Source organism: Varroa destructor, unplaced genomic scaffold, assembly GCF_002443255.2.
Source record: "Varroa destructor unplaced genomic scaffold, Vdes_3.0 BEIS01000001.1, whole genome shotgun sequence".
Taxonomy (NCBI): Eukaryota; Metazoa; Arthropoda; class Arachnida; order Mesostigmata; family Varroidae; genus Varroa; species Varroa destructor.
In genome coordinates, this window is record NW_019211454.1 from 70,365,259 (window position 1) to 70,391,147 (window position 25,889).

Consider the following 25,889-nt stretch of genomic DNA (forward strand, 5'->3'; position numbering starts at 1 on the left):
TGCCTTAGTTTATTATAACCTTAACCCACATTTGGGACATCAAGAAACGACAGTGTCTTATTTGAGATTATTTAGTGTGATGGAACTTTTGTCAGTCTTTCAACAATTGGCATTGCTAGATAAGGTAACTACAAGTCGTTGAAAAGGACAGTACTTCTAACTTCTACGATTACCTATACTTTTCGATGAGATTTCGATGAACATCATTTCATAAATCTAACTCCTTTACACTAGTATTAAACATAGTACACTACTACAGCTTCGCATTTGTGACGAAACCCGCGCAAGTCTTATGGCCACATTACCTCGAACATACTCGCAGAATGTAAGACTACCTGAGTTTATTAAAACCCAGTCATCCATCTTTATCCGTAAGGACCAGAACCACCTTGAGGTAACTTCAATAGACCAGTAACCCTTGTGGTACTAAATTATTTAGTTTACATGAAGATACTGTTCTTAAAAGAACCCTTGGTACAAGTTCATGCCTAACCTACTTAAACAAAATACCTAAACCTAAAATATTAGGCGAATCATAATTTCATTAAATGAATCAAATTGAATACCACAGAAGTACAAGAGTTCTGATTCGGAATCTAGTTGTTTTTTTTTGCTGAAGCTTATTTTTCGTCTGTATAGGCATACACATATATCTTATAGTAACGATATTTTCCGGAAGAATAAACTTGGCAGCTTTAAGTTCGAGAGAATGCAGTGAAAAAATTAAACATCGTTCACCAGAGCAGAAATATAGAGGAGGTTTTACATGATTCATGACAGTTATTCTCTTCGTACGCAATTTACATTTTTATTACTCGGGTCGCTGCGTACTGAAAATAAATATTTAAGGAATGATAAGTTAATAAAAAACGCATCCACATTTCGATTAACACAGTTTATTATAGCATAAACATATAGTTGTTTATTACATCCTGGACTTGTTAATGTCTATAGAAGTAACACAATGCTGTATGCGAATGTGCGAAATATTTGGTTGACGTTGTTAATGAATATAATTGTTTGCTACTGTGTTATTCAGCTGATTTTACGTAACTGGGGCTTTGTTCCATTTGTCAACAGCAGACTTCCACTAATTTGACTAACGCTTAGGTAGTTTCTCTTGTTCCGTTCGCATCTAAGTTCTTCGCATTGGCTGAAATTCCAGAATGGGATCAAAACTTCGGATCGGAAGAAGTTCAGCCCCGGGCGGGATTAAAAGTTTTTATGTTTAGTATTCACTTAGAGCCTCTTCCCGGTCAAAAATAATAAGTAGCAAATTTCGTGTTTGATACACATGAGCATTTTTGCGGGCTTTCTAGTCCGCTTATTTTTCCAAAGTAAGCTTCTGTCAATGGTTTTATGTCTGTGTTTGGTATAGTGAGGCACGGCGACACGATTGAGACACCGATTATTATAGCAGACTTTTCCAAGTGTTTAATCAGCATGCGGGGCATTTTTATAATATGGTGATAACTGCCGACAAATTGTACATTGCTGGGATCAACAACAACAACTTAGTAAGGTTCATACTGCCTTTAGATAGTTATATTGTCACTTAGTATTACACCAATAACTATCGTTCTAATTATGATATACTAAGTACTATCGTTTTCCAGTGAATCCCGCAGGGGGGGGGGATGCGTTTCTTTTCTTGTTAACCCTCTGCTGATGACCTGGCCAGAGATCTCCTAAAGCTATGGTCGATAGGGGCGCCGCACAAAACAAACAAAAATATATCATTAGACAGCGATATCATGCACAAAATGATCAATTTTTACACAAACATAATTCAATACTATTTTTTTCTTATCTACTCTAGAATGTAATACCCACGACGCCAATCAATTACGTCGTTTAACTGAGACAACTAGAAGATAAAGCTGTTCTATCAAAGCTGCTTGGGACATCCATTTGACTGACTGCTGGATGTCTCAATTTCTAGTCAAACACTTTCAGAAAGACGTATTTGAAATTCTGAAATGATTGTGCCTTTTCCGCTATTATGTTAATTCGCTAGCAGACGCCTCGCAAACTAACAGTCAACTCATCTGGCGTTCCACTAATGGCTTACGTGCATGATTGCAAACAAATTCAATTAGTGCACTATTATCGATACCTCATATCGCATTCGTTTGAAGATATCAGTTTAAAATTGTACTTTATTATGCCAGAGGGATATGTAATTCCTAAAGTTATTTCGGGAACTGAACTGCGGCAAAAAACGGTTGTGCATTAACACATGAGTAGCCGGTCTCAAGAATTGGTCTCCTTAGAACTTCCTATAAGAAATGCAACTATAGATATTCAGCTGAATAGTCTACACTTCAAAGCTATCATGTATACAAAAGTTGTTTTTTAATTAACTTGAAAGTGAAAGCCTGCTCAGCCACTTCATGTGATTGACGATATGTGTACAGACGGTCACTGATATAAGAATGGGCTGTTGAAACTATTATTGTCGCCTCTTTTAACGGGAGTGCAAGTTTAGAGCTCAAGTTGGTAGTGTTTTATACATCATTTTTTGACGTGCTATACAAGTTACCGATTGGACTATGTATCAGTAATTTTTAGTGTTAGTTTTGTTGCAGTCACATTTGGTCAGCAATGCGCTGTGCTTTGTATTGTGATAGGAAATATCTTTATTTGTACTACAGGCGGCAAAACACTGCGGCAGGCATTTCCATATCCTTGGTCATTTGCCGGCCTGGCGATTACTTTCAGGTACCTGGCTTTTAAACAATGCTTCATTCCTTGTCTAAGATTTACGTTTAAGAGGATAAAAGTAGAGATTTGCACTTACACAAGAGAATTTAGTTTCTCTAGAATACTCGGATTGATTATGTGCCTAGTAGATTGGACCTACTATAACAGGTGCTGATAACAGACCAGTCTGTATACGATGTGTTTCGGTTGAAAGACGTATAGTCGAAAATTAATTACTTAATTATGATTTCGGTTAGGTACAGTTATTGTTACTTTTTGCTGTTTCATAAATCTCCAGCGAACACGTAGCGTATAGCGATGCCCCTGCACGTTGAAGGCCTCGATTGCTCACAAGCAAACTTATAAAGAGAAGCATTAAGAAGAAATATTAATGTAAATGTTCAAGTGGTACTGTATTGATGTGAAAATGCTGGTGTAAACGAGGATGTTGTGGTTAAAGATAATACGGCTCCGTTTTTTATTTCTTTTACACAAAAATACTTTTTATACAGCAAAATTCTTGTAAGGATTAAATCTTCTGGGTGACTAAATGCGTAAAATAACTTCTAAGGGTGAGTAGAGATTTTAATGGGAATTTTTTGCATTGAACTTAATGATTAGAAACGCTCATAAATAATCTAACAGAAAAATTATTTCGATCAGTGTATCAGTTATATGTTCTAATAATAGTCAAGTTCACTTCATAGAGAAAAATGTCATCTATGTAACTCAGTGATCACCGTATAATGCTAGTTCTAACTTATGTAACGTGTCGCGTTAACGTTTACTTTTCCGTTTAAAAGATTCGTTTCAAATGTCTGGATTGTAAACGTTTGATTACGTGTTCCTCTTGAATGTGACGAAGGTACTGCCTTGTTATGATTAGTCATGTTGAAACCTAATAAACTATATAATATACTTAAATTTGGCGCTCACTGAGTTTGACCAATAAATTGTATACCGATTAATTTTTTGCTTCCTTGGTTTATTCGAATTTTTCTGCCCTCTAAAGACAGCTGGACTTGCTTTGTTTGGTCCTCTGAGCTATAGCATCTACTTTGCATGAAAGTATTTGACTGCAGCTTTATCTTGTTACTGAAGTCCCCTCTTTTTTGTCCCCGTCCTTATCTGATTATATTTCGTTCAACAACGACCTTGCGCAGGCTTTCTTTGCTTTGGGAAACGCAGTAGCCTGTGTTTTAGCCCCCCGTTCAGTAAGATATACGTAACAGCTCTTTTTACCGTACATACTCTGGGGCCCTTGTCCCTCTGACGTGCTAGGGTCTTCGATGCATCGTTAAGCAACGCCGAGAACGAGGTATCGAGCAAGCAAACTCCGCGCGATGAGCGGCCCACAGAAAGGTTGGCCTCCTTCAAGGCGTGTCGTTGTGTTTGGTCCTGAAAAATAAGAAGAAACACCAACGGAAAGGAACAGGAATTACACTAAAGCAGGTGATTCAATCCATTATCGTTTACATCAATTTTATACTACGGAGTAGGAGGAAAAGGCAACTATACTTTGCATACATGCGATCTACTCTTATGTTTTCGACGAGAAAAAATTGGCATTCTTAAAAGTAAGTGATCTTCTAACCTAATATCTCAAATATCGAAATTGTATTCAGATGTTATAGTAATAATTGTTATGATATGTTATATACAGAGGACAGGCGGGGATAAGGTTTTATTTAATATAGGTTCATTAATAGAGATTTGTACGTAAAAAACAGGAATTAATTTCACTGATACGGCGCGATAAGCGTATCAGAGTATCTATAATGACAGTTCAGTACGGGAGAATAGGGTCATTTATTAATATGCTTACGGAATGATGCCCCAAACTTTTCTCTAGTTTTTTTCGTTGCACCCAGGTAATTAAACTAAGTTAAACAGCAGCTAACAGCATGATTCGTAAACATATTTTTTTCTTGTTCAGGACGCCTTTGGAGGTATCGCTTGCAAGGTTCCTCAATTTATAGCTGACGGCATCTAAGCTTTTATATTGTATTCAAATCGTATGGCGAATCGATACATCTGTCTAAATCACCAGCCTTAGAAAGCATATAAGCTCAAGAGGAACATCTTTCTAAACTCGCAGAAGTGGTGCCACTCGTGTATGCGATCTATGTCAAGGCCTCATCATGATCCGACCGACATCTCGATGTGGAATTTCACGTGTAGTTGATGAATGTTATTATCTTGGTAATGCGATGTAATTGTCATTCATGGTAAATAAATAATGGGCAGACCGTGAAAACATAAATTCTTTCTTTAGCAATAGGACAGTGAGAATGCTTCTGTAAAAATGCGGCCACTGTTCAATATTGACGTTGTTTGAAGTACTGTCGAGATTAAGGTGATGAAATGTATTTGTCTCTCTGATGGTTGGCGAAGGTCCTCGCGAAAACGGTAGGTATCAGTAAAAAAAAATGCTGTTTTTAAGAATCACGTTTTTCCATAGCAGTCAAATAACTCTAGTAGTACAAATAATTGTGGAGTCCTATGTGATTATCGTGTATTTAGTTTCAGCTGGATTCAGTATACAGCAAGTAATGTTAGGACACACCCCAGTTCCTATATAGTTCACTTAATATCTGAACCTAATTAATCATGCCGTAAAGCTAGAACCGAATGTTTTCTAAGGGACAAACGGAACAATTACTTCTAATATACCACATTGATAGTTCTAGAATATGGACAACTGATCTTCTATTATATACACCCCTTCCTGGGAAAGACAAGATTCTACAACTGTGTTATAATCTTTATCTTGCTTTTCTCTGACTGTTCAGGAGCAATAGGCGCCTGTCAGCCATTGATATTTATTAGTGTTTTCTCCTTATTGTAAATCTAACATACATATATATATATGAAATTCTAATCTAAACTTACGCTTTCACTTTAATGACTTAGGGAAGAACTTCTTCTTGAATGTCGTGGCTAGCACCTAGAGCCACATTTCGCGCATGCGTCTTTTTACATGGAAAATTTTAATGTTTAAAAAGTTCGAGAAATTGAGCAGTCTTGTAACAGCTTCTTCTCTTGTTAAACGCATTCTCATTCGCAGGAATATACGACTAAAAGATATAGTTGATGGCTATTTTCACAAGTATAGAGATAAAATTAAACCCGCAATAAATCTGTTTTATAGGTGGAAATACGTTCGTGCGGCTGTTGAACGGACTTGTGGAGTTGGTCACAGTGCCCATTTATTTGGTAACAAACATGGCTTTGCGTCTGTTAAAGGGAAAAGTCGATTGACATCTTAAAAGTGACACGCAAATCACAAGCAATGATCGATGCTTTGCAATGTCGTAAAGTTGATTTAGTTTATCAGAGTTACTTGTCATTGAGAAACGGCGTTATGTGAAAAAAAACTATAGAACGAAGCTGAATTCGTCACTGACCTTGGATAGATCGGATTTTTCTTTAGCCGTCTTATTTGGTTGTTTGGAACTGGATCTCGACCGAGGTTTATACTTTGATGCTTTGGTCCCTCTGAGAAGCACAAACAAATTTAGTGGAATTAACAAGTGAGACTAGTGAATTTTTGTAAAGTCCATTGATCTCATTAAAGCTTAAGAACATGAATGCTTTTCTAGATTTGCTCATGTAGCGAAACGAAGCCCAAATAACTCTCTGAGTCTCTGGACTTCGGAATTTCTAATGAGTTCTAGAAACAATAAATTTAAATAGGACCGGGCACTGATTCTCTGCGTTGAAGATAAAAGAACCCGACCTTAAATCATAGTTGCATTATGATTTACAACACGATTTTCGCTAATTATTTATTGAGGTATGAAGTATTTATAATATGCAAGAAAGTTATTATTTAAACGAACTCAAATTGGTATTATTGTCAGTTGCCCTACTATATTGAATATTGAATGATATCCGCCTGACTACCAATGACTGGGAATTGTCAGGAATTGTGAATGCCTACATTAGTGTAGATCTGGCCTCATATCATAAATCTGAGGGTCACAGTTCAAATTCAGTCACGAGTCAATGCGAACTATCAAAGTGTTTTGTTTGTCAATGGCAGATTAAACCATGAAGAGTCTGTGGTGCTTGCTACCTCTACTCCAGGTGCCTTCGAAAATCAACGGTACGTTTATAATGGAAACAGTTTTAACAAAGGCTTAGTAGAAACATCGTTTTGTTCTTTTACTTACTTAGTTCCTGTTTTACTTTTGTCTCCCGAAGCCGCCTTAATCTTTTTGAGCGATCCCGCTTTTTTTTTACCTCCGTCGGCAAATTCTTTCTTCCATTGGCCGACCGGCGGGGGCTCTGACTTGGTCCTCTGTCGTGGTACTTTTGCTGCTCGCTCGAGAGATAGCTTCCGATTCGTTGGCTAGGTATTGATAGTTGCACTGAGAACAAATTAGTATGCTCCCAAAATCGATCGATAACTAAACCTTAGATATTCAGCAATGTCGTCTTGAGCTAAATGCTTTGTATTTCACTGATTAGGCTTTAAGTCTAGTTTTTCCAGCTTCTATTAAAAATATTTCAAAACAAATTGTTAGTCATATAAGTCTTCTATATAGGCGTACCGAGTGCCATACGTTATATAAACGCATGACGCTCGGTCGGTTTAACCTCGATAAACTTCTGGCTAATTGTGTTAAGCATTATAATATATTTAAAAAAGATATAAGTAATGACGAGCAGTCAGCGATTGGAGTGGGACATTGATGCTGAGCAGCTTCATGCCTATCCGGAATAAACAAAGTTGCAATACTAAAAACGTTAGGTAAACATCGTTTATCTTTGGCAAGTCAATTGAATTGTCAAATAACTTTAAGCCCATGATAACGCCGCACCTGTCTTCTGGCTTGACGCTCCATCTGTTCGTCTTTCATGGCTTTTCCCGCCTCCCTCAGCCACTGGATGCGCGCGCGCTCCCAATCCTGTACGGTGGAGTTGACCTTACTCCGGTAGAACACTTGGTTTTGGCACCATGCCATGTACGTCGACTTACAGATAATAAACAGTAGAGTACAGGAGTTATGTTTAGCCTCGAGTCATCGAGCACATTGCAAAGATTATTTTCGATAGAAAATCATGGCATATTAATGCGAGTCATTTTGGGCTTATAATATGTGCGGACAAGCCGGCCGCTACGGCATAGCTCCTTTTATATTTACAACCGAGTCTGAATTACGTACACAGTAATTGTGCAACATGACTAACTAGGCTTATAACACAAGTTGAACATTGTCGCATATACGTAACACTGAGTACTTACGACCTATGTATATCGGTGTAATTTTACACTAGTTTGAAAAGAAGCCTAATACTATTATTGTTATTTTTACCCGTCACGTATAAACGGGTTTTAAGAAATGGGTAGAGTTGCCGAAGTCTAGTAAAGTGTTTGCCTATAAATAAATATAGCTAAGGTTGGGGCCTACTAAATGCTGATATACTTACAACGTCGAGGATAGAGCGGTGCGGAAATCTTCTTCTGAGTATGTCCATGATAAGGGCACGGCGATTTGGGAGACTTTTCGGATACTGTTCCAGTACGTGTTGAACTACTTGGTAGTCATCGGTTGTCCAATCTGCTGGCTCCTCCCTGTTGAAAGAAGTGAGAGCACGACATAGACATTTTCTATGAATGGTTAATATTAAGATAATAGGTACGTGTCAAGGAAATAATCTGTTTATGCACATGCTATAGTCTGATTCTCTAACAAGGGACAAATCAATACGGACTCGGTTTTGTGGGCCTTGTCAATTTCGCGTAGCTTTTTTTCAAAATCCTGATCAAGTTGTTTGAGTTCTCCGAGTTGATGCCGCCGTATTTTTGAGTCCTCTTTGTGGGCCGCCAGAAACTCTTCATCAACGTTTCGCGCGAATGTGAACCGTACACTTGTTAACATCGGGATGTCAAACGCCTGGAACGGGTCAAAGGTTGACGAATAAGTTAATAGTCATCTGCATAACTTTGCAGTAAACTTTAATTATCCGAATAGATAAAGAATGATCTACAAATTACGAAAAATATCATTAATAAAGATTACCACAGATACAATTGTTTTTGAGGTAATACTTTCGGGAAATACCGTTCAAGAGTTCCGCTCCTAAGTGAACGTAATGAGCATGCTCATGGCTATCAGCCTTTTTAGTCTACATAGCTCTTATTATTATGTGCACTCTCACATATCCATTACGGTGCTAAAGAGTCGTTGTGAGTATTATAATAACATAAGCAGGTAATTTAAAAAGCAAAGCATTTTAATACGAGATTATTTCACTCCCCAAGGGCTGGTAGCCTCTCACTGTTGCGGCACTCAGATGTCCTTGAAAGTACGATGTAGATTTGATTACGAAGTCGTGCTAAAGGCCCACCCAAAAAGCTTAAGTATTAAGCGTACTTCAAAACGTTCACAAATATTTTTTTGTTCACATTCCGTCTGAATATATAATATTTGAAAATCTGTAACTATAACGCGCATAGAGCAGATTAGATTGATTTCCGACTGGGCACAGAATCGGGTACTTGATTAATCAATCCTGTTGCTTTGCTTATTTCCAAGCCACGTACTAGAGTTATTTTATGAGAGTTTAGTATTTAGATTTTTGTTAAAAGAGTTTACGCTGCCAGCAAACAAAGCAGGTAGGCAGGCCAGTTTCGCAAATTCGTTCTTTACTGCCTAGGTTTGGAGTGAAGCCTATAGCTATATACGGAGGGGCTAGCGACACTACTGCCTACGTGACATGTACCCTTGCATCACATCAAATCCTATCAAGGGCCTTTATATTATATAGGGAGGCACAAATAGATACGTCGGCTGGAACCCGAACGCACACGTGACCCGAGATACTCCCTCCCCCTCCCTATATATCTCCAGTCTTCGCTTGGTATTGTTCCGTCGATGGTGAGCGGTCAAGACCAATCCTGTAGCTGGCAACAGCCCAGGGTTTTTGGATTGGCTTATGCCATCAACCACAGCGGCCGAAATAACAGGATAGTTCTTTCTAGACTAGTCAAAGCTTAGTGGACAGAATCATTTGCTGCCTGCTGCTCAATAAAGACCCCACGCTTCGAAATATTATAGTAGGCGGTGTTTTGCTGCTGGCCTTTCACCTGTTCCGCTTCGTCGGCGATTACGCTGAGCCACGTTTATGTCGTTTACAGCGCTACTGAGAGTGCGCTCGGGAACCATTCGGTTTGTGTCTAGAGTTCATCTGACCAATAAATGATACTAAAGAAAGGGAATTCGTCCAAGAGCAGGTTCGTTCTCCGAAGAATTGGCTTTTAAAATTAGTATATTCATCGACGCATAGAGACATATAGAAGGTAACACTTTGTAGCATTTGCGGAACCTATTGTGACTTGCGTCGCGTATTTAACCTAACACTAAAGAACGATTTAATAGATAATGCTCAGGAAAAACCGGCATTCGTACAACTTGATGGAACTATTTCTTGAACTGAATGGAAACGTAAGAACATGATCGATTACATCGGCGATTAGGAAACTATCAGCAGGGTAACAACAAAGTATTGAAATACACGAACTTGTCAGAGAACTATTTAGGCGAAAGTTTAAAGGCGAGTCGATGACCCCCTTTGAAGTTAAATTATCCGTCGTACGTCTTTTCTGTTCATTTATTTGGTACTGGTCGTAATATTTCCGAACTTCATAAACTACGTATCGGCCTCTTGATTCACCATTCGGTCTACCTAAAAACCTTACATCATCGGCCGGGTTATCATTTGATCCATTCCCGTACGTGTTTTTAGACAGCTCGCTTTTCTCAATCTACGTTACCGATTGGCACAACAAGACCTCAATTGCTAACTTGTTACAACCTAAAACCTTCTTCTACTGTCGTTCTAAGTTCGTCATTACGTCTATTTAAAAGCTCTGTTATTAACTATATCCGTCGTAGGTTTTCTGAGTGATCTCTGCTGCTAAAAACAGCTCAGCTAATTTTTTTCAATTAGGTTATTAATTATATCATGTAAGTGTTCTTTTGTTATTATCACTACTATTGGTCTTATAATTATTTTTAATTATTTTATTCCACTTACTCATATATTCTCGCGTTAGGATCCTGCAATTTTTCAAAGTTGTGTAATATCAGATATACTTAGTACGGACGCAATAGTTCGATTTATTTGCTTAACCATCGTCATGAGTAAAGCATATTTTAAGCTTAATAGACATTTAATAAAATCAAACATCGTTTGCAGACTCATCATTAGTCAAGGTTATCTACAAATGCGATAACTATAATAAAATAATAAAAATGCATTTCTGATGTCAATGCCTTCTACAATTTTTTAATAAACAAATTTAAGCATACTCCATAACGAAGTAAAAATTGACTCTGCAATTATATACACAAGTAACCTCCGCTTTATTTTCTGTTTTTATGTGACGCGAAAATGTTTGTTTTTTGCTTGTTGCACACATTGATCTACAAGTATAAACAACATCTTTGGCTAAATGCAATTTCAATCTGCTAAGCATCGTTTTGAAGTTAGGAAAGGCTGTAGCAACAGTGATTGTCTAGCATAGGCTTTACTTGATCGATCAGTATTTCCTAAATACATTTTGATAATTAAGTAAGATTATTTAGATATCTGTTATGGTTTAGTATTTTGAGCAACTATAGAAAAACGATGACTTGGATTTAATCGCGTAAATTAGCTCATAAAGTGGGTTTCTTCAAAAACCGACCTTCTAGTTATACGCTTCATTCAAACTTACTATTGCGAATGTTCAGTGTGAACAAAACTTTATATTAACTTAATGCTAGTTGATTAACAGACCCAATACTTCTAAGTTGCAATATATGTGCGAGCAATTAGAACTGTACGATCCAACAGCTGCAACAAGCCAAACGATTTTTGGTCTCGAATTTTGCGTTTGATATATCCATCATGCACGGCTAATCCTCAGCACCAAACCAAGTAAATCTACGTTTGGTTTTGAATTATTTCATTGCGTTTTTTACGGCTAGTACATTACACAGACTATTCCCCGCTGCTAAGATTCTCGTCTGTTATTTTGAGATTCTCGCCCGCTAAATCCTGCATCCCATATCCCTGTACATTTTAGAACTTATTCTAATAAAACTTGAAACCCAATTTTGAACCTATACGTTCTGATAAAGCCTAGGTTCCGTGAACAAAGCCTTGCGTTACTTAACTAGACTTTTAATACCTTTCCTTTTATACAAATAAACGTATGGGTTATAGTTAATCCATCACACAATAGTATACATACCTAAACAAGATAATCTCGGCCGTTATATGCTTGTCATGCTACAATATAAACATAGTTCTATAATACAGCATAGAACATGTCTTAATATTCTGTGAGCTAATCATGTGTAACCTTATTTTTAAATTATTGATAACTTCCTGAAAGAAGAAGTTCATACTTATTCTTAAATTATTCTGAGCATTGGGCTAATTCATTTAAAGATGTGTAGGTATCATTCTGTGTGATATTTCTATGATCAAAGTTATTCTATAATTTACTATGGTGTAGATAAAAGTATGGTTTCACTATATTCGAGGAATATTTGTGGTAAAGTCTATATTCCTTTTTTCGCAGGGCGCTACATAGTGTCATTAAATAATTGCAAAAGCGTTTTACAAGGATAGATAAACAACATCGTTAGAAGAAAACAAGCTTGGCCAAAATCTAACCAACTGATATCGCGAGCTCCTTTGAAACTTCGCGCGCTCGATTTGTCCGAACTTTTGTTTAATCAAATGCGATTTCCGCCGGTTTAATATTAGTAAGGCATTCAGCCCCTCTTTCATAGCAAATAGGTTCAATAAACCGTAAAGCTACAACGAGCCGTTGCGCATCAACGGCAAAGACGGAAAGATGGAAGAAAAATCTTTCCATTAGTGTTTTTCAGGTGCAATAGTCCCTAAGACATAAGAAGTGTTTAATTAGCTTAATAAAAAAAATATAATGATCATGGGGGCTAGGACCGGTAGGAGAGATTCACAAAAACAAAGATGCACTCTAATAGATCATCTGCTGTTCATGGTTTGTTAATCTAACAAGGAGCATTTTACCCTGATTGGTGCATACTACCAAAAGCTGTTTGACTCTTACCAGACCGTTTTGCAGATCCAATTTGCCACAAGTTTTCTCACATGTTCAGTGATGCGGAACTCACAGGATCTAAACAAGCTATATCTAGTGCAAGCTTTACTCGTCGTTTATAATATATTCTCTGTCGTACGGACACATGATCTACGATACCCTTTTATGAGAAGTAACGCTCGTACGATTCCACTATGCACGGTATGATTTATCGTGTATATTGTGTTCTTTGTTGTCGCTCGATAAAATTTGATCTCCTAGCGGCCGGCAGATTGTCGGCCAAGAAATTGTAATGATTGCACCCGGTTATATTTGCGGTAATCTACACCCCCATATTTAATACGCTCGACTGACTTGTTCCGTGCTACGACTCCGGCATTATATATACATGCATAATCCTTTAAGAAGGTGTTATATTGAAACGAAATACAACCTGGTGTATATACGATTATTTCGATCCTATGATATCTAATTAAAAATAGTTCCTTTAAATTCTATATTCGACCCCCTGGTTTTATTAGTGAAGGGATACAAGGCGGCTACCTACTCAGATATGATCACAAATACGAACACTTTGAGCCTGACCTTTTTTAAGTCCGATGCTGAATTCGTTACGCATTGTTTTATATGAGTTTTACTGGACCTATTTGGCTATTTATTCAGCAGACCCGTAAAATGGCATGATGACGCTACTTCATAATAGCTAATTGCCAGCGCTGAAATTTGAACTAGCGATGGCCACATGTTCATAGTTACCACGGTAAAACGATTGAAGAAAGGTCCATTAGCCACCCAGATCACGCTGATGGGTCGCGGTTTAAGCGCAAATTGATCTCAACTAGGGCCTACCTGCATGACCTCGTACTCCGCGTCTATCCGGTCTTGAGCTAACTTCTCAGTTAGTTGATTAAGTTCAAAAGAAGCAGCTTCAATTTCAGCTTCCAGTTCTGGACTGATGCCTTCATCACGACATCGCTGCACCAGTCGCCTGTTATTAAACAAATTAATGTCCTTAAAATCCTATTCGTTACTCATTACGTAAGATCTAAGTGAAAATAACGTAGAAAATCCTACTAACGTGTGCGAACTAAAATATAGAAATCGTTCTGGAAATTATGTCCGACGAACACAACAATGTTTTTTTTTTTGATGTATTAAAGGTGACTGCGCTGTGAAGTAAAATGTATATTATTATTTCGACAAACACTATTAAGACAACTGAAATGCTGGCAAAATAAGGAAAGAAATTTAAACATTAAAAGGTTGATGAAGTTTGCCATTTATGGTTTATCTCATTGTAAAGGCTTAAGCTTCGACACCAAATCGTTTCTCTTGATAAGAATATATTTAGCACTGTTTTCACAGAATATGCAAATTTTACGCAGATTTGTTTGATTTCAGTATTTCTAATCCTTTCCAACACTTCGCTGCTTTTGGATGGTTAGCGCTTCTATTGATTTCAGGTTTGTTGTCAGGACTGTAACGTCCCGAAAAGGTGCCGCATGAACAAGACGGCGCTTTGCCGAACCGATTTTTTTAGCTCGGAAAAACCTCTGGTATCGCTTTAGTTCGGATTAAGCAATTTAGGTTTTGATACTTTGTAAGATAGATAAAAAAAATTTATTAAGGCGGTACCACGTTATTGGATCAACTAACTACAATTATGACAAATCGCTTTAATAGGAATACAAGCACGGAACTAAAAATACGGCCAATATCACAAACAATTTCTGGTATCCTGTGTAAAGATTTAAAGCCTATAGCTTTCAATAAGTGTAGTTCAATGTAGCATTTAAACTCTAACTTGAACACGTAATTGATTTAAAGTAATCAGTGAAAATGTACCCGGCGTGGTCCTTTGCCCAATTTCACAAGTAGATACCTCGAAATTTGACTTATTCGCTCAGTATTACTCTCAATTTTATGAACACAGGTGAAGAACAATTGGCTGGACTCACTTAAAAAACTGTATGCTTGAAGATGCGCTATCATAGAATTTGGTGGCGTCAAGCTCCAAGTCAATCCAGGTCTCGAGACACCGTCCGGCGGCATCGTCCAGACTTTGGCATGACAGGTAACGAAGCTTGTCAACCACGTCATTCTTTACCGACTCTTCCTGATCTTTTAGGCGCTTCCATTCATTACTCCAGATCTGAAAACATTGAAAAAAGTTCAGTTTCTACTCGGAACGCGTCTATTGCACCCAGTCTTATACTTATAATGAAAGAATTACCCGGAAATTCTTCACGATGTATATATTTACATCAACAATTCTGTCAATGATCAATAATGATGTAAATAATATGCGCTATTTTATTTCGAGGATTTATTATAATTTCAAGCTAAAATAATGGTTCCGCACAAAAATTGAGACAGGCAAGTTTAGGAGAGTATTTACGTACTTGCCGGTGTTGCTGTGCCATGGCCGCGAGATCCGTATTCGATTGGTTCCCTTTCTTTCGGGAGGTTGCTTTTGATTTGCCTTCCTTGGCTCCATTCTTTGAGTTCTTTTCTTTTTTTGACATTTAGTAGAAGGATCGCCCGATTCTTTCGTCGTACGCTGTTCACCTTTGCTGTCTTGGAAAAAAGGCAAAAAGTGTCCTCTTTATGGGCTATATTAATTTAAGCTACCGAAGGATACCCAAACACGATAAATCCTATTGCTTTGGAAAACTTTTCTCAGAGTAATTCGATGACTGCAACACACATTTCAGTCAGTTGATGATAAATTTACGACGCAGAATTGGCACAACTAGAAACGCTCTAGTCGCCATTGTCTAGAGTAGTTGTTAACGCGTGATGTGGCCACTATCGCCAAAAGATAAGAGCACCACTCTTGCCTAACATGTACAATTCTTTGCCCTGTCTTATAGACCTGAATTATAAGAGGTAACCAAAGTGGCCCAATAGGAGGTCTTCCAAAAATGTCAGATTCTGAACATTTTTAACTCTTCAGCTCAGACCACAGGACATCTGCAGACTTCGGGTTTATGTTTACCTATTCAAGATGTATTCTGTTATTGCTCTATTATTGTTAAAGCTGCTACTGCTGCTGCTACGGTTGCTGCTGTATTTGGCGTTGCAAAAAAGTAAAAGTTCGTTCGATCGGATTTACGAGCGGAGTTGTTGTCCCTCGAGGGTTTTTTTTTCGCCAATCTTTGTGAACTTCGCCGTTTCGCGGATTTCGCTCCGGAGAAGCCCAACTGAGGAGCTCTCGAGACACTAGAACAACTCCTACGCAAACCGGTTGAGGAATATACAATTTAATGTGGCTCCATGCGATCACACAGTGGAACACTGGCCGTGAAGCCATTGTTGCCCGGCTACGACCCATATAACCTAAACGGCATAAACGAGCAGATGGAGAGGGTCAAACAGTCAATCGGAAAATTACACTTGGGGTATTCTACGATGGTGCGGAGCTGCGCCGCCTTCAAAATAAACCCTGAAGAACTGCACATCTCTCAACTAACTTGGTGCTATCCACTCTAGAATATATTAGCCATTATATCGAATTCCGACATGACAGAAGATATTTTCATCCTTTTATCTTCATACCCCCCACTTGAATGGTGCAAGCTTCACAACACTTTTGTACATCATTATTTTTGTATTACAATATATTGTTTTGTCATAGAATTAACGCATCGTTTTGCTGAGCTTATTATGTGATATGGCCATAACTAAGTTTTTATTAGTGACATAACATACCTAACTAATCGCCTATACATAAATAATCTGTAAGAAAAACCAAATAAATCTATAGCTACGGTATTCTACACGAACCTTAAGTAACTAAATAGATAACATAGACTACAACAATTAGAGACATTTATGCGCGATGTATATAATCAAATTTTACGTCCCTGTTCAATTGAATAGTATAATGGTGGCAAATATGGCAAGAATAAGGGAATAGATTACGTAGGTAAATGGCCAAACAAACATTTAACTATCAACTACAGTATTTTACAAAATATTTATTAAATATCGATCTTTTATGCTTTGCTAAATAGCTAGATAACAAAGTTTATTCTCCTTATTTTTTTTTATCTATACCATTCTTCCTTGTCGCGGGCTTTACGTGTTATTCGTTACGCGATCCCAATGAATTAAAAGATCATGATAAAGTGTTTCAATTTCATGACAGAATGTTTTTTAATGTGTTGACGTTACAGAGTAACACAAAACGTCGTAACTATCAATGAGCATTGCTAATTGAACGCGTGAATTTTTGATGCGTGAGCTTCAAGCTAGCCACAGTAATTAGTCAGTATTTCACATACATAATACCGCCAGATCATATTGACAGACGCCATACACTTTCTAATTGAGCTTTATAGAACATAACAATATTGTGAAATGGGTCTGGTTAAATTGCAATATTTTAGTATAATAATCGATTTTCTTTAGTTTAAATGTGTTCTACTGAAAACAATTTTAAAGAACTCAAAGGTGTCGCATCTCTGCTGATAGAGACGCAGCGTTATCCGGCGCTCATATTTATTGGATAAATAAACCGCCGCACTATCCCTGAAGCTCCTCGTTGAAGGTTTGGGTCCGCGAAGTGCAGTGGACAGTCGTATTCAGATCACGATGCCTTCAAAAACTAGCCACGACCCATAGATGGGAGGCGTAGCAGGCCAGTAGGCATGCCCAGCGAGACCCCACAAGATTTTCTAGGAACAGTTTAACAATGCAGCAGTACATTGTTTACATAAAACGTCCTTCAAAAGAAGTGCGGGAATTGAATCCTTTCGAAATTGTGAAACATCGGGGAAACCACCGCGCGCACTAAAACCCGATGTAAATACTACTCTGATAAGCCGAATTTACCGGTTATCGTATCATCAGCTTCACTCAGAACTAGTACCTAATTAGGTCTAACTAATTAAGTTTTCATATCGTTTCGTGCAAATTTCTGTTGACACTGCTTAAAAGAACCATCAGTCGTTCTTCGTACAGGTTGATACGGCAATTTCGTCAGAATGGCCTCTGCTTTTACGACTATAATTATATAGAACTTGTAGTCACTATTTCTAAATTAAGTATGCATGTAAGAGGATGATTAGTTATTTTTGCCGCGGAACGCTATTGTGCTATCGCAGTATTGATAATCTTCCTTTCTGTTTTGACGTTATGTAGCAGTATGTGCTGGTACGTGTCAGATGCACCTTCACTCACTCGATATTGCCCGTCCAAGGTAACGTTTATGGTTCTAACAGGATGAGTCAAACACAGTGGTTCAAATGAAAGAAAACAGTAGGCCTAGCGTGTTAATAAGGTTATTTGATGAGATTGCAGCAACGTGTCGAGACTGAGTGAAGTAGTGTAATAAATAGCGGCGGCACGTAATCAACGCTCATTGATTGGGTGATATGAGAATTATACAGGCTATCACCTCATTGCTTCAGGGTTGTCTTCTGGAGTCTTCATGCAGGATTCGATATCATAATACTGATTAGACACTCAGCTAAGTGCCTATGGCTGGAATTGATCCGGACAAAATGTACAGAATCAATATTAAGGGATATTTAATTGGCGACGGACGTGTTAATAATACTGGTGAATGCGGCTCATCTCAATGATGTCTCACAACTAACCAACACTCTATAGTGACAGCGTCTGTTTAATGACGCATTATACCTAAAGGTTTTGTGCTACAGGTTGAAAGGGCGGACCCAACTAACAATCATCATATAGCACTCTGTCATGGATTCCATTTAGAAATTCACCAATTTGAATCGAAGCGTCCGAATTAAATCATTGACATAAACGTGTGCGAGATACTCTACTAAAAATTTATGACTCTGGAGAATTGCTTGACTTCTCGTACGGACGAATCCTATAATCGAAAAATGGAGTCGACTGAGCGCTTGACAGTAGAGCAATGTACGATTTGAGCACGAATAGTAAGCAGCTTTACGTTTTCGTCAGATTCGTCCCTCATTTTTCGTTTATCATGTGCTAGACCCAGGTGGGTTAGTTGATGAATGATATTTATTTCCGCCCGTGAAGCTATAATTATCACTATATTGCATAGTGCGACATATTATAAAATGTGAAGAACAATTCGCCTGAAGAAAAATTTCAGGTGGAGCCTTATTACCTCAGATAGTTCACAAGTTTGCATGGTACAGGGTATGTCCTGCAAGCACTATACCGTTTATAATAGACTATCATTTTGGGACGATTTGAAATAGTTACAAGACTGCGTTACGATGTTAACTAAACGTTCAATAAATAATAAACATATAGAGAAAGCGAAACACACAGTGGCATCGAATTTTTAGGAACCATTCACTAACCGAATATTATTTACCCTGATATTATGAACTGATACCGGCGTGTCCATAAATAAATTAACGAAGTGTACAAAGAAACAAAAACATACTAATGGTAAACTCAAAGCAGTAATTTTGCGCCATTTGGTGCTATTAATTTTACTAATTATATTTCGCACAAGCTTTATTATTTATTTAAAAAAAAATTACACGATGCGTTACACGTAAGCAGTGATATCCATTTTCTTGTTGGAAAATCTGTGCTTGAATAAGCCTTCGATTTTAGCCTGCAGCAAAATAGTACTAATTTTAAAAATAAATCATTTGAATCGATCCTGACCGTTTCCTTATACGATAGGTCTTAAAATTTGCTGCTGGCATTGTTTCAATGTCTTGTCAGAGCCCATCTGCGTGCCAAGTGTGGAACTATTCGTCTTTTTTATTTTCGTCGTTCACTTTTTTGTAAATTGATTTTAACAGCATTAAAAATAAAACCAGTCGAAAATCGATAAACTAATGTCCTACTAGCGGGTTTCATATTTACAAGTATTAGGCTTGTAATTTTACGTTGAAACAATTGCTTTCTTGCCACGACTAGAATTATTCGTACAGTGGCCTAAACCATGAGATTTCTGTGTATTGTCGTCATCGTGCTGGTGTTGATTTTCGATTTGTACTGCGTATCCTCTAAAAAGGAGTAGATATCGTTGGGGCTCCAATCCTTTATCATGTCTACTATAATAGCATTTGTTATGTCACCGGCTTGGACCAATGGCCGGCGTAGCGGAGTCATGCATCGTTAACCACCTCCATCAGGATTGTCAAGCTGGGCAACGCTCTTCGACGCAACACTCAGCTACAACCTGCTCCGCGCCTGTCTATTAAGCACTAAAGCTTCGTACAACGGACGAGAGGGGCGATGGTGTACCATCAGACTAGATTCTCGATGGGCTATCCGTTTCGTATTATTGCTCGACGTCACACCTCATCTGATGAATTGTACAAGTGGGTTACTCCTCAAATAAACCCACATAGTGGGCTTTGATGAACCTCACTACCATTTTTCATGCTTGGCTATCGCTAACATGTCGATGGTGCGAAATTTCCGCAGCTTTCACTTGCAACATTCGTTGTTGGACGTTTTACTTCTGCCGATGGTGGCAATTGCATCAGCTGCTAATGCGTATAGGTTCAAACCCTGTACAGTGTCGCGGAGTATGCGAAACTTGCAGCCAATATCTTTGGAGATTGATCAATAAAGTGAAATAAATATGTGTTGAGAAAATTGTCTTAATCATTCGCAATTTAGGCGAAAAATTATTGATGTCTTCTAATAAAAATTAATTAAATAGCAAGTATAGTATAAATAACAATGAGTCTATAACGGCTTATAGTAATTTGAGCATGGTTGAAGAAATTCTGCGACTATTTAGTCTCGGAGATGCTCCGTAATTTACCATCGGAAACGCATTGGCGAACGCCCGCTATAATCTGTACCCAGACATGAAAATTGTCTCTCAAAATAGTATTGTAAATAGGAAGGAGCTCGGTTTACACGGGCCATGTATTATTATTAAATAAGTTATGACAATAGAGAAACTTGTGCCATTCAATGAACTACAATTTTGCGTTCATCCTGGAGATAAGACCAATATTCAGGATATTCAAGGACTAGATTGGTTCAGAAAAGCATTGGTTCAGGAAACTAGTACCATAATAATTGAAGAAATGAGGTCCCTGAGGAGAAATTATTGTTTGGATCGTTCGTTGACACCACATGTTACGAAAACAATTAGTACTAGATGCAAGATATATTCTACTAAGGCTCCCTACTACAAAATCTTGGGCAACACCTTAAAGGTAGCGACCCTTAATACTGTAACTGATTTAATTCAAATTCACCTGTTGGAGAATGATTACTGAAGATGAGGCTAAAAAACACTGAAGGAAGTATCTTATGAGTAGTGATAAAACAGATAAAAAAAAAACAACGAGAAAAATACATTTGACCACGTTTGGTCCAGCTGATTTGAACAGAAGGACAGGCAGGGATTGTAAAAGGTTTTACACGCTCGGGACGTTAATAGGCCAGAAGACAAAGGACAATTTCATTACAGGAAGCAGAAGTACAAATTGCTTTTTGTAAAAATGAACGAAAATCAAACATTTGTTTCATCCCTAATAGTAGAGACTAGGCGAGATTGTAGCGAAAACTGGACAATGAAGATAATTTTTCCTTTAACGTTGTCAATCGTAATGCAAAATCTATTATTTTCGCCTTTACCACACCGACTCTGCGCAGACTGATCCAGAAAATCTCTTATTGAGCCCTCACCAACGCGTGTAGGCAGAAAGTAGAAATATCCATTTTGAACAGTAAAACCCACTGTAGATATTTGTCTCAGCATAGCATAAAATCGACTGAGCTCTTTTTAATTCTAATTAGAGTTAACAGTCGGACAAGTTCATCTACTTTGTTTTACGACGCTTGCGTTTCGGGATCGGCTCGCGTATTCGCGGTGAACGGTACTCAGTGACGGCTATTTTGTTAATTAGTAGCTTTCGATCAGTAAACACATTGCTGGTGCCAATTGTGTTAGTTGATCGAGATTACCATGAGTGTTTCAACGTTGACTTTGATGTTCGGAAGAGCGATCGCTGAACCTTAGGGAATACATCAAACAATGGGAGCATGCAAGCCTAATGAATACGTAAACATGAGTAGGATTTACACACTGTATTAGCGGTAATTATAAGCGACTTACGTGAATGTATCGAACTGACTGTTTCATTTGATTCATTTCTGCGTGTGACGAATATTCAGCATTGCCACTGTATATGATATAAATAAGGCTAGTCTCGTATGTAATAAGCGTAGCGAGATAAGACACGTTTGTATGTTTTGTTAGTATCGTAATCATGGTACACACTAGAAAAGAATTGCGATGGATTTCGAGGAGTGAAAATATACCGAGCTGATGCTGGTGTCCATAGAGCTTGTGATTTCTATTTTGACTTGCCAAAAAATGTTTACTAAACTTCACAAAAGAATTTTTCTATTTATCTGAAAGCACGCTATACATAAATGCAGGTTCCTATCCGAGGGATGTCTGTAGCAGAAACCGTTTCTACCAGTTAGCTTGAACTTTTGATTATTCGACCATACACGTTTTTGTCAGGATAAAGAAGGTGTCTTTGCAGATTCTGCGCAATGGCTACCTAGGCCGACCTGCTAAAACAGCTATGGGTGCCCTGTCAAAGATCCCATCGTTTGTCGCGTTGTTCGTCATTTCTTGCAACATTATATGTCAGTTTCTTGGTTTTTTTTTTAAATCACCCGCATCTTCCGTTACATAATATACCCTCAAGCTAAGCAGGCAGCATAAGCTAGTAAAGAAAGAGTCACTTGCTAGATAATCAGGTTAACAAGACTGTGCAGTTAAAAATGGCTTATTATAAATGGAGGTAGGGTTGGGGGTCGCTGTTGGGGGTAGGTGTGGCGATGTGACTTGCCTAATAACCACCTCATGGGATTTGCAGTTGCTAATAGTTTTGCCGGTATTCTGTTAAAGCGGACATGCTATCATGATTAGCCTAACAAGTCACGGGTAACGGCTACTTGCCAAAAAATGTGTTCATGAATAGTTCCCTAATTATTCGAAAATGTATTAATTCATATTGTTAGCAAGTGCTGACAGGTCGTGGCTAGCTTCGAATTTTCAAAAGTAGATTTTATCTTACAGTGATTCATGAATGGGCATATACCGATTTTTTTTCATACAGACATTAGTGCTAGTAGCTCTCGGAGAACAAAGCTAACCAAATTGCAAAACGTATAGTTGGAGTGTTTGTGATATTGTGTGAAATTACTTTTCCAAAAACTCTACAGATTTTGATGTGAAAATGCTTCGTGCTTTTATTACGATAAGTGTGCTAAAAGCGAAATTATGAATACTACTACTTGATGATACGATGTCAAGCTTCTTCCTAAGTAACAACTGAATTCCTGCTCGAACTACAACGGTCAGCGCTTCTACCCTTAATAGAGCAACTCGTACAAGATCCATTTGGTACCGAGTTTTTGAAGCTTATTAGCCATACTGCCCTAAGCTTAAATTCAAACTATAATTCTCGTAAAAGATGACATTATAAATTTTGTCGAAAAATCGGGCAAAAGTAGGTTTTTTCATCTACACGATTTGTGTAGAATTCTTAGGGATAATAGAAAGTAATGAACAGCACATTATTCGACCAATTATCTTGGGTGACAAGTGGCCATTTGTCAAACATATGTAAAAATCGATACGGGATTTTGAATGGCCTAGGTAGGTTCATATTTAGAAAGAAGCAGGTTTACAATTAAAGCGGGGATGAGAACATGTAAATAGCCATCATTGGTCATAATATAATTTGATACGTAAAAGTATTCATTCTAAATTTTCTGACATTGAAGAAAACACGATGCGTGCTATAAAATTACCATTTAGGGGTAATTTTAGGAAATAAGGGTAATCCAAAAAACGGAAACATTCATTCCAAATAATGTGTTTGACGTGAGTGGATATATCTAGAATCAAGAATGCAAACTCATGGACTTTTGTCGATATAAAGACATGAACCCATGTAAACAACTACAAAAAATATACGGCTCCAACAGGTATATAACTCCGGATGACTATTATCCAAAATATCTCCTGTTCTGTGTGAACATTTTTAACACACTGTTCATTAGCTGGAGAGTGTGTCTTCAAATTTACTCTGCTTAGTCAATTTGTCGCCTGATTGATGCAGACTATGTGATATCTATCGTTCTTGAGAATTGTATACTTGAATTCCCTAAGAAAAAAGCATTATTAGACGAACGAGTTATTGTTTACGTAGCAAGCGGTCAATGTATACTCCTAAGACAAACCACACTTTATTTGTGTTCATTCAACCAGAAAATTTATTAGGCGCCAAAAATGTGCATCTGGCCTCGCGGGACATAAAGGAGCCCTCATCAGTTTTTCAATTTAGCCTTGTAACAGTGATTTTATTGTAGTCATATAGTGCCTCGATGAGCTATTGTCTGAAAATCTGCATGTAGTTATTTAGGATTCTAAAGCTGGTCAGTAGTGATCCGGTATTTCCGGATGATCATATATACAGCACTACTAGCCATCTGCCTTCAACTATGCGTGGGTTAGCTGTTCACTCGCACAGGGTCCTTCGGTGAAGGCTTCGAATAATCCTGTCGAGAACATTACGCTCGTTCTTTAGAGTGCACTTGTGGAGTGTCTCGTGCTGACATCTAAACAGCCAGTATATGTCTTTGTGTTGATACAGACTTCTGTTAGGACAATGGCACACGTATATTATACCATCAGTTATCAAAAGGAAACAACTTACGGTTGATCATTTATTGCATATTTAGCACTTAGTATAATCATTAATGGCTACTTACGTAATAGCAGCTCTAAGACGAACAATCAGCCGTTCACAAGATGTTTAAGTATTCACCCAAAGAGAATCACGAAGATTTGTCGTCTTCGAATTGGTACAACAAGATATGTCGTTACAAATTAATTCACTTTCTACCAGCAAGGATCTTCTTCGTCACTAAACCGTTTCACTATAGTCGCCTGTAACAAATGTTCCAACTGCACCAGTAGCAATGACTAAGTACCACAATAGTCTGTGTTGCCTATGAAAGCTTAGCAATTCGCGATTGCGTTCACTCACTGGCGATGGCATGCCGTTTCGCCGAATCATTTCGTGCGAATCTCAGATGGTCTCAAAAATGAGAGAGGGTGGTGGTCTTATCGGTGGTCAACTATAGACCTCAGCTACCCCACTGGAAGGGAAGCCGGGAGGGCGGTCTCTGGAGCTGGTCGTAATCGGCGGAAGTTCAAGCTTCAGACCTTACGACTTTACCAGTTTACCTGAACGCAACGGGGAAGGGCCATAGGCACGACAATAGCAGTAGAAAACCGTAGGGGGCATCATGAGGGCGGAATGTCGACGGTCTAAAATTACTTTTCTGAGCACCCCGTACACCATCATCGTCCAGCTGTTACATACTTGGCTGCCGGCCGGCAGTTCTCTGCGTGCCGTACGTGCAGGCGTGAGCTGCTGCCGATGTTGGTGTGCGGTGAAGCCCCGTATTTTGGTAGGAATTCGCCTGATAACGCGAACATCACTCCCCTATCCCTGCCTCCACAGTCTGCGTCATCCCCTCTGTTCCCTGTCGTTGTAGAGTTTACCTTCCCCGCTGTCGCGTGCTGTTGAGCTGGCGACGTGCAAACACGTAACCAACGAACCCAGCGAAAATACATCGGTTCATGTGGACCGACGTAGTCGTGTAGCCTATAAACTGCAGTGATACGTGGTGTGCTCGTAATAGACCTAGCTAGATAATCGCGTAAACTACTAAATGCAGCACGTCGTTAGGTGGCGCCGCTGTGCCATTTATAAGAAATATATCTGATTCTACTAATAAATATTTACATATGGCTTACTGGTCAGGTAGACCCTTTGACCAACACCGTGCTTGTTCCCTTTAAGATCAGACATTCAAAGTCATTCGATTTTGGTGTCCTTCATCGATTACAGTATCATTTATAGAACATCAACATGCTTAGATTCGGCAGGTGTGGAAGCGGACCTTTCACCCTTATCCATTCATATTGTTAAAATTTAGATATAAACCATCATAGCATATTTGAGTTGCTTTAGGGTGTATTTTGTAGACGAAAGTCATATGGCAGTAGAGGTTGTAGTAGCTCTATCTATCGGCCAATGAAATTTTGTTTCACAGTCAGTCGAACCTTCTAAGG

The 25,889-nt window shown here is 38.3% G+C and overlaps 1 protein-coding gene across 7 annotated transcripts; it reads right to left on the bottom strand.

Moving 5' to 3' along the window:
- Positions 1-880: 880 nt before the first annotated feature.
- Positions 881-25,181, bottom strand: LOC111244481 (uncharacterized). 7 transcript variants are annotated; one of them, XR_015322618.1, is made up of 11 exons: positions 24,518-25,177; positions 15,193-15,367; positions 14,749-14,942; positions 13,640-13,778; positions 8,425-8,606; positions 8,140-8,284; positions 7,530-7,682; positions 6,879-7,057; positions 6,111-6,201; positions 1,990-4,101; positions 881-1,694 (listed from the first exon to the last, which is right to left on the bottom strand). XR_015322618.1 is itself a non-coding variant. In XM_022791680.2 (11 exons), exons 2-11 carry the CDS (start codon positions 15,313-15,315, stop codon positions 1,689-1,691), a joined length of 1,368 nt encoding a protein of 455 aa, XP_022647415.2. In that variant the 5' UTR covers positions 15,316-15,363; positions 24,518-25,175; the 3' UTR covers positions 881-1,688. The 7 variants fall into 7 exon arrangements, 3 of the variants coding, with proteins under 3 accessions (XP_022647415.2, XP_022647437.1, XP_022647446.1); XR_015322614.1 differs by having other exon boundaries at positions 15,193-15,363; positions 24,518-25,176; XR_015322620.1 differs by lacking the exon at positions 24,518-25,177 and adding an exon at positions 15,789-16,301 and having other exon boundaries at positions 15,193-15,363.
- Between the last annotated feature and the right edge of the window lie 708 nt (positions 25,182-25,889).

Bases quoted from the DNA above. Each gene is read 5' to 3' on its own strand.
- LOC111244481 (XM_022791680.2), bottom strand. From the start codon at position 15,315: ATGTCAAAAAAAGAAAAGAACTCAAAGAATGGAGCCAAGGAAGGCAAA. The intron at 13,779-14,748 runs GTGAGTCCAGCC...GTTTAATAACAG, and splicing joins TCAAGCATACAGTTTTTTAA to GCGACTGGTGCAGCGATGTC. The intron at 4,102-6,110 runs GTCAGTGACGAA...CTTATTTTTCAG, and splicing joins AAAAATCCGATCTATCCAAG to GACCAAACACAACGACACGC.